The 16437-nt window shown below is 41.7% G+C and overlaps 1 protein-coding gene across 6 annotated transcripts in view; it reads right to left on the bottom strand.

Annotated features, from left to right (window-relative positions):
* LOC121290822 (sentrin-specific protease 7-like) overlaps window positions 1-14702 on the bottom strand; it is an 87705-nt gene extending 73003 nt beyond the window's left edge. For 2 of the 6 annotated variants that reach the window (XM_041211793.1, XM_041211792.1), the window contains exons 1-3: window positions 14255-14702; window positions 13766-13857; window positions 5093-5172 (exon numbers count right to left, since the gene is read on the bottom strand). In XM_041211793.1, the coding sequence (XP_041067727.1) occupies window positions 5093-5152 (60 nt within the window). In that variant the 5' untranslated portion in view covers window positions 5153-5172; window positions 13766-13857; window positions 14255-14702. Of the gene's footprint in view, window positions 1-5092; window positions 5173-13765; window positions 13873-14254 lie in introns of all 6 variants that reach the window. The other 4 variants (XM_041211794.1, XM_041211788.1, XM_041211789.1 and 1 more) reach the window with 3 other exon arrangements.
* Between the last annotated feature and the right edge of the window lie 1735 nt (window positions 14703-16437).

The raw sequence follows: 16437 nt of genomic DNA on the forward strand, positions 1-16437 counted from the left end.
TCAAAGGATCATCCTCTGCCATTTCTGCCAACTCCAGCATGATGACACCACCAAACACATCTTCCCTTCTCTGCCCCGGCGGAATTCCGTAGGGATCGTTCCCTCTGTGACACCCTGGTCCACTCCTCCATCACCCCCCATACCTCATACCCCTCCCACGGTACCTTGCCATGCAACCTCAAAAGATGCAACACCTGCCCCTTTACTTCCCCTCTCCTCACCGTCCAAGGGCCCAAACACTCATTCCAAGTGAAGCAGCATTTCACCTGTACTTCCCTCAACTTAGTCTACTGCATTCGTTGCTACCAATGCGGTTTCCTCTACATTGGAGACCAAACGCCGACTGGGTGGCCGCTTTGCAGAACACCTTCATTCTGTCCGCAAGCATGACCCACACCTCCCTGTCGCTTGCCATTTCAACACACCACCCTGCTCTTATGCCCACATGTCCATCCTTGGCTTGCTGCATTGTTCCAGTGAAGCTCGATGCAAACTGGAGGAACAGCACCTCATCTTCCGACTAGGCACTTTACAGCCTTTCGGACTGAATATTGAGTTCAACAATTTTAGATCATGAACTCTCTCCTCCATTCCCACACCCTATCTGATTTTTCCCCCTCCTTTTTGTTTTTTCCAATAATTTATATAGATTTTTCTTTTCCCACCTATTTCCATTATTTTTAAATGTATTTCCATCCATTGTTTTATCTCCACCTTTTAGCCTTTTTCGATTCTTTACCCAACCCCACTCCCACTAGGGCTATCTGTACCTTGCTTATCCTGCTTTCTACTCTTAATTAGCACATTCCTTTAGATAATATCACCTTCAGCACTTCTTTGTCCTTTTGTCTGTGACATCTTTTGGTTATCTCCACCTATCACTAGCCCTCTTTCCAGCTCTCTTGTCCCAACACCCCCCCTTAAACCAGCTTATATTTCACCCCTTTTCTATTTTTCCTTAGTTCTGTGGAAGAGTCATGCAGACTCGAAACGTTAACTGTGCTCCCTTCCACAGAGGCTTCCAGACCTGCTGAGTTTTTCCAGGTATTTTTGTTTTTGTTTGAGAATTTGAATTCAATCAGTGGTGGTAGGTTCAGTAAGTTTTCAGTAGTTTTCAGGTGGACAGAGCAGAGGCAATGTGAGATCAAAAGGCAGCTGCGAGCCTCCAACTGGCTCCACAGTAAAAAGATCCTAATTTTGAATTTGTAAGGTGAAAATGCTTTGCCTGGTGTTTGGTTAAGTTTATGGGTTGCTGTTGCCTTAATGGAGATTAGTTTGGAACTTTGTTAAAAAATTATGATAGTAGTAATTTGTAGCCATGTATATATATTTTTTAACCTGTGTAAATTAATAAAATGTTTCAATTAATTTAATGTAAAACTTCAACAGCTGATGGTCTGCTTCCTGAATTTAGAGTCGCATCTCAAACATAACACTTAAAATTACAGGTTACGACAGTTGTTTAAAGTTTCCCTCTGGAATTTTTAAGTAATTGCACTTTACCAAGTGCATCAGTCATAACACCCTCCCCAAATGTATTAAGATGCATTTCTCTGTATTGCAGTTAATTTGCCACTTATTTGCCCATCAGACCAGCTCACTGATAACTTCCTGCAGTCTACAGCTCTCTTCCTCACGAAGAAACACACAGCTAATTTTGTGATTTTTTTTTTTAAACCTCATCTTTGTAATCATGATAGTATGTTCCATGCTTATGAAAATTCTGCTATTTCATATAGCAATGGTAACATTCGGGAAAGCTTAATGTGAATCACAAGTATATTGAGCTTATTCTAGGAAACCTCCTCTTCCACTTTAGGAAAGGTGTAAAGGCCTTAGAAGTGTACAGAAGAAATTTAGCAGGATGTTGCCAAGGATGAGGGACTTCAGTTACGAAAGGAGGTTGGAAAAGTTAGGATTATTCCCCTTGGGAAAGAGAAGATTAAGAGCTGGCCTAATAGAGGTTTTCAGACAATGAGAGGTTCGGACAGAACACAAAAAGAAAACATTCCCTCTGGTGAGTAGAACGATAACCAGAGATCATGAATTTGAAACATCGCTGAAAACTGGTGTAAGCTGATTCCATAAATAATTTTTAAAAGGGAGTTGGACAGGTACTTGAAGATAAGGAGATTATAGGGTTACAGGCAAAAATTGGGGTGTGGGGCTGAGCAAGATTGCTCTTTCAAAGAGCCAGCAAAGGGATGCCAGGTCAAACAGCCTCCTTCCGTGCTAAGTTTCAATGATTTCTAAGTAATGGTTGTCTACACCGGGACAGATTTAATAGATTTATGGCATCGGCTCCTGGAGGACTCAATTTAGACTTCAACACCACTACTAATAAAAAGTCCCTGGAGTACATAGCACATAAAAATAGAACTTGATCTGCAATGGATGAGTACTCAATTTGGATTGTATATGCCCTTGAAACTGCTTGGCTCAATAAATGTTCTCCATTTATGTCTGGTTATACCTTTGTGAAGAACCTTGGGAGGTTTTTGTACAGTAAAGACACTATATAGAGGCAAGTTGTTGTTTATTCCTTTTTTAAAAAAAATGAAAATAACATTTAATAGATGCACGTTAAACATTGTACAAAGATTTAGCACAAAGACCAGTTTTCAGAAGTGTTAACACCTCTCATATTTACAGGATATCACCAGCAATAAATAAAAGGCTATACTCAACAATTTGACACTAGCATGTTAATAAGTCAACCTGACAAGCCACATACAATTAATATAACCAAATACACTATCCTATCCATTTAACCTCTTATGGGGAAATTTTGCATAAAATTCTCCTTGGTCCTAGAGATAGTCAAGTAAAATATCTCAACAAACATTCCACTTTGGCAAACCCAGAAGCCCTGCAAGCCTTCTGTCTTTACAGACATTGTCTGTTCTCAGATCACCAGTCCCACTCTAGACAGCTGCCATCGTGCACTAGGAACTAAACGGTGGGTCGGCTCTCTCCATTCTCTCCTTGCCGGAAGATACTGCAGCTCTCCATTAAATGTGGCTGAGAAATAAGCAGAGCAAGACTCAAACCTGCATTAAATCTCACCATGTGGTTGTGAGTGAGTAAAAACCAACATGCTTCCAAGGCACATTTTAAAAACCTACATAGTACAAACACGAAATATTCAATGGTTCAAAAGCACATGACTTGCAGATTTGCAAATTTAACCCCAAATTACCGAATATGACACCATGAGTGGGTTATTTTAATGCATCACTTTTACAGGCCTCTGCCAGGACAAAGTTCAAATATCACATCCACCAGCCTTGTACAAGGGAGTGTTTTATCAAGTCTGAGCCAACCAACTAGGTGAGAAATATGGAACAAACATAATGGGGCTATAATTTATTGCCCAATAGTAGCTGTGTGAACTTCAGGCACGTGAACAGATGTGCCATTAGCTTTGCAAAAACAGTATCTCACTATCTAGCTCACCATTAAAATCCACTGAACAGCATTAAATTTCTTTGCTTGCATAGTAGATAAATTAATGTTAACGTAGAATGTTAATTTTTGTCCATTTCAGTCTAAGTACCCTTTTGCTGACATGTTGATTACTGCAAATCAAGTTCTAGGGCACTGAAAATGAATAATAATGAATGAGGACCTCAATTCAAGTTTTAATTGTTGGAGATTTTCAAATGCTATTTTAAAAAAAACTTTTCCTTTATCTCTTATTCTCTCTCAATCCAATCTTTTGCTCTCGTTTACTGCTCTCCCTGTCCCCAATTTGACAAGGAATTCACCCACTAACTTCCTTATTGGTTCTTGCACTGTTAATTTCACAATTCTTTAATCTGATTAGCTAAGGTAATAACAAGAGTTGTTTGCCCTGTTCACTCAGTTCCCAGATGCCCTGCTTCCATCACTGTGTAGTTAACAGCTTGCACTTTCAGCAACCTGCCACACAATTTTTTTTTCTTTTTTGTCCTTCTCCAGCAAATTATGGGCCAGTTATAACAGACTGGGAGGAGGAGGGGAAATGCAGATATGAAATAAAGTAATACTGTCTGCATATTCACTAAGATGTAAAACATATCAGCGCTAGCAGCTGCCTGTTAAGTAGGAAAATCAAAAATTGAGGCAACTAAAATAATGAGGTGAGTTTCTGCTTTGGGCACAATTGGCAGAGTGAAAATGCGCTCAAAATTGCAGTAGTTTTCAGAAGTGATTTATTTTTTTGTTCAGGTTTCCACTGAAACTCGCATCACTGAATGCAAAATCTGCCATGAACCAGGCAGAGTTTTAGAGCTCCTTTTTTTCCCCCCACTGTGTAGAAGAACATTCCTTGATGTATTTAAGAGTGGTCACCTGGTGCAGCTTTACTAATACAGTTGGAAATTGATTAAAATGCTTATTTTTTGTGATAAACCAGAGTACTTGAGGGTAACCATAAATAATTAAAAATGTCTTTATAAACAACACAATCATTAATTACTTTCATTAATGTACAGTCGTCAATTTCTTAAACCTTTAAAAAGGTGACTTGTGTCTTTATACCTAAAAAAAACAGCTTAATTCCAAGAGCCTCCTTGAAGGCCTGCAGATGGGCCCAATTAGCAAAAACCCACCTGGTTATGAATTCAATTTGGAGTGCAGCCAATTTTATGGTCAGGGCTGGGTTCCAAAGCAGTACTTTTTAAACTAGCGCAAAAGACAGCAGAAACTCAAATTGCACTGGATGTAATTTGCACTTGAATTTCCTCGATAATTTACTCCAATTTGCCCACTTTTAGACATGGTGCACTTGGAAATACGTGCAACCTAGTGGAAACCTCTGGCCAATTACTTTTCCAATTGGTAATCACTAAGGAATGCTAAAGACAAAAAACAAATTAATTCAGTTACAATCATCAACTTAGATTTATCTTCATAGCCCTCTAAAATTAATATCAAGTAAAACTCAGAATTATAGTAAACAAGTGGCAACTTAACAGCATAAAGAAAGAATGCGTTCTGTACCACTCATTTCTTTCACCAGGAAAGCATAATAGAATAAACCATACAATCAGAAGAAGAGTTAATAGTAAAGTGGATGTTGCAGACCCAACAATAAAGCTGAACTCTGTACCTTAAATGTCCCTGATCCATCCTGGCCAGCAGGTTGTGTTGACCCCCTACGTCTATCCATTTTGGGCAGCTGCAGGATTGCTATGTACAAGAACACAATTTTCAGAAGTGTTTGAATATCAAACAAAATGGTTGCAAGCATTGTTATCACTATTTGTAAATGAAAAGACCACAAAAAGTATAAATGGTCTTCTTTTATTGCAGCAAAGACTTTGAAATGTCATTTCCCGAAGGAGTGCCCAGTATAAAATGAGTCTTTAGATACATAAGGCATTATTTAGCACTAAGCACAGGCTTTCAACGAACTATTTTACCTCTCTTCAACCAGTTTAGTGATATTTTCTAGAAGGTAAATACCCAAAGTCTAATACACATAAAATAACTGGAAAGAAAATACTTCAGCGAACAAAGAGGTCAACAGTGACATAAACTTAATTGAAGGTTTTATTAGAAATAAAAGAATTTGGCATTGCATCTCATTAGTTAGCAATCACAAATTCATGAATTAATGAAATGGCTTGACAAAATGAATTCTTTAAAGAAATGACTGAGTGCATTGGCAAAGGGGATTATGATCTGGAATGCATTGCATGAGTGTATGTGAAGACAGATTCAAGTGTGGGTTTCAATTGCAATTGTATAATTATCGGAAGATAAAAAAATTTGCAAGGTTATGGTGAAAAGGCAGGGACATGGGACTAGCTGAACAGCTCTTACAGAGTGCTGGCAGGGACATAACAGGTCGAATGGCCTCCCTTCTGTGCAACTATTCTATTTTAATAAAGTGCCACATTAGATAATTGCTTCAAAATCAAGACCTGTGTGATTAAATAGAATGCGGCAGGAGGCACAGGGTTGTTTGAAGTATAGAAATTAAACAGTAGCAGTTAATGGAATTGACAAGGTCCTGTTGCCCCAGCCATGTGCTCGGATCTCTCATTCCCTATGTACATAAATTATTTGGGCAGGTATCGGTGAATGTAGTTTAAGAGATAAATGTGAAGTAGCATCCTTTCTGAAAAAAAAATCCAAAATAGGAAAAATTCTACAAATAGAATGGGAGGGCTGTGGATGAAGATGTATACAAAATATCATCTTACAACAAAATATCAGCTTACACCACAGAAGCTTCTAGTTTCAGAGTTGAATAGGAAGGAAGTTAGTGAAGGTCCACTTAAAGTGAAACTTGAAGCACTAGTTGCACTTAATGCAGTTTTTGATCATGGTAACAAAGATGAATCCAAAAGCAATTAGCTATACCATTTTTGATGCAAAATGAACAATTCATTAATGAATGAACACTTCAATTAGCAAACTATAAAAGAAAAGAAAATGTGATATATTTACTATAATATATATCAATGAGCTATTGAATATTACGAGTAATTCTGTACTCTAGGGCAATGATAGAAGTAGCAATCAGAACAAATATATTTTAAGTCACTAACTCAATATTTTATGAGCAGTTGCTTCCTGAACATTTAAAATTTTCCATTTATGTCTATTAAGGGCATATAAATTTCCCGTAGGTCTTTAGCACAATTGTTCTTATTTTTCCCCTCAAATGAAATTCTCCTACGTAATACACTATTTTCCCTGGATCATTATTAAAATAGTACACAACTCCCAAAAGTACTTTAGTATTTGATACTGTGCTATAGGGACCCAAGAATCTCAATGGAACTGCTGAATGGGTGCCATAGAGTTCCCATGTATGGAAAAACTTCTGGGGAGCAAAATACTTGTTTCCCAACACAAAATGTTCCAGCCACGCTTTATACTTTTTTTACTCCCTCCCTAGAAACCTACACACTCAGCTCCTCATTTATAAACTTTTATTGAAATATTTTGATTAAATATTAGCCAGTATTTAAGATCCAGAGAATTTTCTGACTGGGATTACAATTTTTGCCCTACAACTAAAACGGAATTTAGGAAAATATATTATTTTCTATGTTCAAAGTGCTCTGTAAATATAAGCTGTTGTTGACAGACATCACAGCTAATTCATCCTGAAAAAGTCCTATACAACTGATAAATTTATTTTAGCAGCTTGGCAGTTAACAAGATTAAAAGCTATTTTCTGTGCTAATGGTCCTGTGGCTCAATGAAACAAACAAAAGAATGAACCTGGGTACCAAAGTAGCTTTTCCTTCTTTCTTCTCTGTGCCCAAAAGCACACTTACAAAATAATTCTCTACATATCACTAATGGCAGTTAATAGAAAGGTGGGAAACCCACATCATTAGAATTCATGTACATTGTACATCACACCATTCTTTCAAACCCGTACATGACAAATGTTTCAATGGATTTACATATTTACACTGGAATGGCTTACCCAAATGTAAAATCTGTCTATGCAGATTGAAGCACAGCTTGGTACTATTTATGCAAAATAATTCCTCTATATTTAGGGCACAGAACAATTAACAATTGAACAATACACTGGAGTAAGATTGCAACAAAAAATACAACTTTTTTTTTTAAAAAGACACACATCTACACAGTTCTTTTCTAAACTACTTTTCCAATAAAATCATCTCCTCAGGCCACCATCTAAGTTGTGCACAACTAAACTATTATAGAGGATTTCAGAAAGTATCTTGAAAAAAACATCAAATTTGTGGTTGGACAGGTCAAACATTTGTTTGTTTTACTGCACAGGGCTTTCCTCCGCCCTCCCATGGATTGATACACTTGCAGTAATCTTGAGAAAGAACTGGTTAATTCTGTACTTGTGTAAGGGCAGAGTTACAAAAGCAGGAGAAGAGGTTTGTCATACTTCAATCTCATATTATGCAAATTCTGTTACAGCTCACATTAGTGGCATAAACATGGAGAAATCTGGTTTAGTTATTGTTTTGGCCTTATGGATCACCTGTAGTTTGACATCTGTGCTATGTTGAAAAGATGAACTCTGGCATAGAGGACACCTCAGCAAGTCCAAACAGCTACCTGAGCATTGAGCGGACCAATCTGGAATTAATCACTTGAAATAAGGAGGGCTGCAATATTTAAATCAATAGGCTTTGCAAAACATGAAAGGCGCAAGAACAAGGAGCTTTGAGGATTTTGATTCTAAAACCTTTCCTGAGGTGTTATCCCTCAGAGTGTAAACAGTGGAAAAGCCCTACAGAATAAGTCATTTGGGTTCTCTTATGCAACTGCCAGTAGTTTAATAGCTTACTCTGAAGCCAATACTAGTCTGTCAACTAGATTCTTCCTGTTGGGAGGTGGCATGTGGTTCTAAGGGACCCAACTTTGGGAGGGAGGGAGAGAGAGAGTGTTACTTGTTTAGCATTTACTGTTAAGTTTTGATTTTTTTTGAAAAAGGTCAGTCCCTTCCTCAACAATCCTTAAATCCCTTATTCTCGCCAGGGTGAGAGGGGGCAGGGAGGGAGATGTCTTTGTCTCTAGTATGCATATACAAACTTCAAAGAGATTAGAGTTTTCAATTAATCAAAAGGTGCACATTGAAATTGAACACTCATGCTGAATTAAAATTACAGTGTTTTGCCAGAGGCAGCACCAACTCCAGTGGCCGCACTGCAAAACAACAGAAATAATGCTAAGGCCTCTAGTACCAGAGCATCTCACCTTCAAATGGCTTTTCTCTCCTTAACACCACCAGGCAAAAAAATAAGTGAGATGCCCTTTTCAAAACTGTGAACCTCTTCCAATAATATCAGTGGTCTGAAAACCATGATATATATTTATATGTTCATGGGATGCGTATATCGCTGGCTAGGCCAACAATTATTGCCCATCCATAATTGCCCGAGAAGGTGATAGTGAGCTGCCTTCTTGAACTGCTGCAATCCACCTGGTGTAGGTGCACCCAAGAACACAGGGTGAATTCCATTTTTTTTCCCCCCATTCACAGGGTTTGGGTTTCACTGGCTGGGCCAGCATTTATTGCCCATCTCTAGTTGCCCTTGAGAAGGTGGTGATAAGCTGTCTTCTTGAACCCCTGCAGTCCATGTGGTGTGGGTATACCCACAGTGCTGTTAGGGAGGGAGTTCCAGGATTTTGACCCAGTGACAGTGAAGGAGAGGCGATATATTTCCAAGTCAGGGTGGTGAATGATTTGGGGGGCAACTTAAAGGTGGTGCTGTTCCCATGTATCTCCTACCCTTGTCCTTCTAGATGGTAGTGGTCGTGGGTTTGGGTCATGCTGTCTAAGGAGCCTTAGTGAATTCTTGCAGTGCATCTGGTAGATAGTACACACTGCTGCTACTGTGCAGTGGTGGAGGGAGTGAATGTGTGTGGATGTGGTGCCAATGAAGCGGGCTGCTTTGTCCTGGATGGTGTCAAGCTTCTTGAGTGGTGTGGGAGCTGCACTCATCCAAGCATGTGGGGAGTATTCCATCACACCCCTGACTTGTGCCTTGTAAATGGAGGACAGGCTTTGGGGAGTCAGGAAGTGAGTTACTTGTCGCAGAATTCCTAGCCTCTGACCTGCTCTGGTAGTCACAGTATTTATATGGCAAGTTCAGTTCAGTTTATGATCAATGGTAAATTCCCAGGATGTTGATAGTGGGGGATTCAGTGATGGTAATGCCATTGAATGTCAAGGGGCAATGGTTAGAATCTCTCTTGTTGGAAATAGTCATTGCCTAGCACTTGTGTGGCACGAATGTTACTTGCCACTTGTCAGCCCAAGCCTAGATATTGTCCAGGTCTTGCTCCATTTGGACATGGACTGCTTCAGTATCTGAGGAGTCATGAATGGTGCTGAACATTGTGCAATCATCAGCGAACATCTCACTTCTGACCTCATGATGGAAGGAAGGTCATTGATGAAGCAGCTGAAGATGGTTGGGCCAAGGACACTACCCTGAGGAACTCCTTCAGTGATGTCCTGGAGCTGAGATGAATGGCCTCCAACAAGCACAACCATCTTCCTTTGTGCTAGGCATGAATCCAACCAGCGGAGAGTTTTCCCCCAATTCCCATTGACTCCAGTTTTGCTAGGGCTCCTTGATGCCACACTCGGTCAAATGCTGCCTTGATGTCGAGGGCAGTCACTCTCATCTCACCAGTTCAGCTCTTTTGTCCATGTTTGAACCAAGGCTGTAATGAGGTCAAGAGCTGAGTGACCCTGGTGTAACCCAAACTGAGCATCAGTGAGCAAGTTATTGCTAAGCAAGTGCCACTTGATAGCATTGTTGATGACCCCTTCCATTACTTTACCGACGATGGAGAAAGACTGATGGGGAGGTAATTGTCCGGGTTGAATTTGCCCTGCATTTTGTGTACAGGACATATCGGGGCAATTTTCCCCATTGCTGGGTAGATGCCAATGTTGTAACTATGCTGGAACAGCTTGGCTAGGGGCACGGCAACTTCTCAAACACAAATCTTCAGTACTATTGCCAGAATATTGTCAAGGCCCATAATCTTTGCATCTTCAGCCTTTTTTTGATATCACACGGAGTGAATCGAATTGGCTGAAGACTGGCATCTGTGATGCTGGGGGCCTCTGGGAGAGGCCGGAAATGGATTATCCACTCGGCACTTTTGGCTGAAGATTGCAGAAAATATTTCAGCCTTATCTTTTGCACTGATGTGCCGGGCTCCCCCATTATTGAGGATAGGGATATTTGTGGAGCCTCCACCTCCAGTGAGTTAATTGTCCACCACCATTCACGACTGAATGTGGTAGGATTGCAGAGCTTAGATCTGATCTGTTGGTTGTGCAATCACTTAGCTGTGTCTATCACTTGCTAATTTTGTTGTTTGGCATGCAAGTAGTCCTGTGTTATAGTTTCACCAGGTTGACACCTCATTTTAGGTATGCCTGGTGCTGCTCCTGGCATGCCCTCCTGCACTCTTCATTGAACCAGGGTTGATCCACTGGATTGACGGTAATGGTAGAGTGGGGGATATGCCAGGCCTTGAGGTTACAGATTGTGGTTGAGTACAATTCTGCTGCTGATGGCCCACAGCGCCTCATGGGTGCCCAGTCTATCCCCTTTAGCATGGTGGCAGTGCCACACAATACGATGGGGTGTATCCTCAATGTGAAGGTGGGACTTCGTCTCCTCAATGACTGTGCGGTGGTCACTCCTATCAATACTGTCATGGACAGATGCATCTGCAGCAGGCAGGTTGGTGAAGATGAGGTTGAATATGTTTTTCCCTTTTGTTGGCTCCCTCACCACCTGCCGCAGACTTAGTCTAGTCCTTTGGGACTCAGCCAGTTCAGTCAATAGTGGTGTTATCGAGCCATTCCTGGCGATGTACATTGAAGTCCCCTACCCAGAGTACATTCTGCACCCTTTCCACCCTCAGTGCTTTCTCCAAGTGGTGTTCAACAAGGAGGGGCACTGATTCATCAGCTGAGGGAGGGCAGTACATGGTGGATCAGCAGGAGATTTCCTTGCCCATGTTTGATGGGGTCCGGAGTCGATGTTGAAGACTCCAGGGCAACCCTCTCCCAACTGTATACCACTGTGCCGCTACCTCTGCTGGGTCTGTCCCACCGGTGGGACAGGACATACCCAGGGGAGGTGATGGTGGTGTCTGGGACATTACCTGCAAGATATGATTCCTATGATGACTATGTCAGGCTGTTGCTTGATTTGTCTGTGCACAGCTCTCCCAATTTTGGCACTCGTCCCCAAATGTTAGTAAGGAGGGCTTTGCAGGATCAACAGGGCTGAGTTTACCATTGTCTTTTCCAGTGCCCAGGTTGATGCAGAGAGGTCCCTCCAGTTTCCTTCCTTTTTTATGGCTCTGTAGTGGTTTGTTACAACTAAGTGGCTTGTTAAGTCATTTCAGAGTCGACCTGTGGGTCTGGAGTCGCATGTAGGCCAGACCAGGTAAGGACAGCAGATTTTCCTTCCCTAAAGGACATTAGTGAACCATTACAACAATCAACAATGGTTTCAGGGCCCTCATTAGACTTTTAATTCCAGATTTTTATTGAATTCCACCATCTGCCATGGCAGGATTCGAATCCAGGTCCAGAATGTTACCCTGGGTCTCTGGACTAGCAATCCAGTGACAATACCAATATGCCATCGCCTCCCCCAAATCACCAGCACATTCAGTTCTGCAATATATAAACAAGCTATTACATTGCACCATTGAAGGACATTACTTTAAATGATTAGGAATGCAAAAATTCCCTTCCTCACACATCCACAAAGTAATAACTTCAATTATTTTAAAGCAGAAGATCGTCCAAAGAGTTAGACATGGATTATGTCCATTATATTTGCTTATCACAAATGCATAAAGCCTGTCAGAATGTGGAAAGACTCTGAAATGTATCACGCCCTGAAGCACTTAACAGGAAAATACACTTTAAAAATTCTAAACATTTAACAATGATGTCAACTATTGTCTAGGACATAATTCCACCTTTGCACAAAAATATTAAATTATTTTTAAATATTATTTTGAAATTCAATTACTATTACAGTGGATATCACAAAAATATCGTGAAATCTGATGATGCTTTAGTTAACTCACCCCAATTTCAAAATATTATTGACTGAAAACAAAAGCATGTTATTAAAACAATATTAAGTTGTACATTTAAAACAAAATGAAAAAAGACTTACGGTTAATTTTCACTAACAATTTTATTCATTTTTTGAGGATTCATTTCCATGCGCGGGAGGTGACTTTTCTCTCACTGGTCACCACATGACTGAATTTTCCTGGGCTTTCAGGGGCTTTCAAGGGTGAATTCATCCACTGCCCCATGTATTTTGAATTCTGGGAGTATCCGCATCAGATTGCCAGGGTCAGGAAAATTGTCCCCAATTAAAGGCCCAATGCGAGAATCCTGCCAACCAGCAGCAGGATGTCAATTAGGCTCATCAATGAGCCAAATGACTTCAATTATCCCTGAGGCCACCGCAATTTAGTGGTGGCTCAGGGATTAAATGGGAGCTGCATGGCTCTCCAGCACCTTCCAAAGGCTGCCCAGCAAACCCCGCTGGGTTTGCCTGCAACTCTCAGTACCTGATCGAAGAACCCAGCATCAAGGTGTAGGGGTGCGCTGTAAGCCATTCCCCTGGCCCTTGCCTCTCCTCCTGCCTCCTTCCCTAATTCAACTTTGACCTCGAGCCACTCGATGATCTTGAGCCCTGTGGGGTACACTACCAGTGGGGCTGATGGCTAATCAGAGGCTGGCAGCCGTCAGCAGGCTGGATTTCCATCCCCAAAGTCCTCAGTCCTGTAGAAGGCTCGACGGTGGCCAGTTAAGTCCCTGATGGGCACTTTATTCCATCTGGCCACCCCCACAGAACTTTTGGGGATTCCCCATCAGTTCCCCAAGCGGTGGACGAGACTTCCATAAGGCCCATTAAATCCCACCCAATGTTTCAAGTCAATGATGAAGGGTCATCGTCACCTTGAAAAGTCAACTCTGTTTCTCTGCACAGATGCTGCCTGACTTGTTCAGTATTTCCAGCATTTTCTATTTTTATTTCAGATTTCCAGCATTTGCAGTATTTTGCTTTTTTACAAGCATACTTAGATGTTTTATTATTTTTCTGCGCACCTTTTAAATCAATATCAGGTCTTTCTGATCCCAACCTAAATATTATCAACTTTTCACATACATTGCACTGCTTCAACCCATCACTTTAAATTTCTGTAAATTTCACCTCGTTCCGGAGAGTGCGATTATAAAACAACACATCATCTGACTCACCGTGAGCAATGCTACATCCAAGGTCTGCAAGGTGATGCTGCAGCAAATGAGTCTTCAGGTCAAATTCCAATCTGGTGTAAATCTGTGGAATTCTGAAGCAAGCAATGCTGTCAAAAGCAAAGGACTGCCATTTCCGGATATATTTGTTTACGTAGCACAAAGCCAAGCAAAATCGCTTCAAAAGACAATTTTGATTATCTATTCCCTACTTATCGAATAAGAACCTTCGTGGGTATTTCTCACCGAGATGAGGCTGATTTCCAAGTGAATGCAGAACAGCTCAGAAATAAATCAAGTTTGTTTTAGGTGTCACTAGGCTAACAGTGGGTTGTATTTTATACCTTCGCAAAAGGCTGATGCTGATTTCCAAACCTTACGAAAGATTTACATTCGTACAAACAAACAAAAACAAGGGGTGGTCGACATGCTTCAACGCCTAAACCGAATTGCAAACTACTGGTCAGAAACAGACAGGAGATGAGCACTCACCTGGAGAGTGAAGGTCCCAGTGATCTCTCTGACTGGATGGGGAAATTTTTTTTGCGGGGGGGGGGGGGGGGGGGGGAAATAAGAAAGTTAAAACCACAAAAACACACAAACAAACGAACAGAGAGAGGGGTTTAAGGAAGCTGAGCGGCCCGGGCTCGCAGCTTTCAACCCATCTGCTGGCAGGAAACTCAGTAACGGTCACATCAGCGCCCACAGGCCGCGGGCGCCCACAGCCGGGGGCAGGGACAGGGACAGGGACAGGGACAGGACAGCCACCACAGCCGGCCTAGAGCCAGGGCCTGGGCCTGGGCCTGGCTGTCCCCGATCCTCCTTTAATAATAAAGAAACGACAGGAGAACCGAAGCAGCTCGGCCTGTCTGTCAGTCTCTCTCTGTCTCTCTCTCTCTTTCCGCCTTCTCTCTCAGGGCAGGAAGGAAGGAATCCTCATCACAACGGAAGAGGAGGAGCAAAGAAAAAAAAAAAACAAATCTTAACAAAGGTCTAAGTCACAACAAGTTGTCACACAAAATACAAAATAAAAGGGAGCTTCTTCCACTCCCCTCCCCCTCTCCGCTTCAGAGGGAGATAGAGAATGCCCCGTGGTGTCTGCAGCACAGAGACACAGCCGCACGCCTGTGTTTATTTATACACCAAACCCTGTTTGAAGGGTAGTTCCGTTGTGGAGTGGTTGGAAAATTATTAATGATTGTGCTTATCCCGCTGCAAAGTAGTTCTTCATCTTCATCGAGAGTTTGGCAATTTTGGGGGAGGGGGGGGGGGTGCAATTCTGATTCTGGTCATATAAAAGGGTTGCAACTGGCAAGATTCTGCTCATGGGCAAATTGTCCAAGTTGCCTTAGCTCGTGACCCTAATGTTGTTTTATTTTTGCTGTATTATTTTAACCTGTAATACATGATGCAAAATGGACAGCAACCATGCATTAAGTGACAAGGGCACAACTACTCCCAAAAGGAAGAGGAAAACTCACTTTGGAAGAGAAATTAGAAGTGCTAAGATGCAATGACACTGGTCAGAAGGCAGCAGCCATAATGAGTTCACTTGGGCTTCTGCTAATGACTATGTGCGCCATTAAGAAGAACAAAGATAAGGATAAAGGCTGATGGCCAAACAAAACAGCACACCACTAGCAACCCCCACGGCCCAGGCAAGCAGAGGCAAAGTCAAGACATTGAAGAGAATGCACAAATTACGATCAATCATGTCTCAGTTACGATCAATAGTGAGATTCTGGAAAGTGTGGACCATTTTCCATATCTTGGGAGCTTTGTTTCAACAAAGGCAGACATAAACAATAAAATTCATCATCACCTCCAATGTGCCAGCTAAGCCTTTGGCCAACTGAGGAAAAGAGTATTTGAGGACAGGATATCAAACCCAAGACTAAGGTGATGGTTTACTGGGCATCAGTGAGGCCAGTGCTCCTATACACTTCAAAAGTTTGGACAACCCACAGTGGGTCCCTCAAAGCACTGGAGAAGTGCCACCATTGGTGCCTTCCTAAGACTTCCAAATCCAGTGGCAAAAAAAGTAGCTCAACAACAGCATCCTCTCCAAAGCCAACTTACCCAGCATCGAGGTGCTAATCACTCAAAACCAGCTCCACTGGGTGGGACATGTGGTTCGTATACCTGACACCAGATTCTCGAAGCAATTGATCTACTCAGAACTCGGTCGTGACAGGACAATAGCAGAAACACTTTAGAGATATCCTCAAAGCATCCCTGAAAAGATCAAACATACCCACCAACTCATGGGAGTTCCTGGTTTGTGATCCATCAAAATGGACAAGGTTTATTCAGGAAGGCACTGAACACATCGAAAGACTTCTTCTGGAGCAGGCACAGGCAAAGTCAAGGCATTGAAGTGAATGCACAAATCTCTAAACAACTCATCTGCCCTTCAAGCACCATCTGCCCCTCTGGTGGCAGACTGCGCATTGGACTTACCAGCCATCTCAAAACCCATCAAACCAGAACAGAAGCAAGCTATCCTTGATCCCAAGGGATGCCTAAGAACTGCCTAAGAAGCAGCCAAAGTGGTCCTCTAAGTGCAATGAAGATTACCTGTACCTGGTGCAGCATGTTAGAAAACCTGGAGTGATTATTGAGTGTGTGGATCAGGGTCCAGAACCAAAGGAACATGCCAGTTAATCTGCTGACTA

This window comes from Carcharodon carcharias, chromosome 18 (assembly GCF_017639515.1).
Source record: "Carcharodon carcharias isolate sCarCar2 chromosome 18, sCarCar2.pri, whole genome shotgun sequence".
Taxonomy (NCBI): Eukaryota; Metazoa; Chordata; class Chondrichthyes; order Lamniformes; family Lamnidae; genus Carcharodon; species Carcharodon carcharias.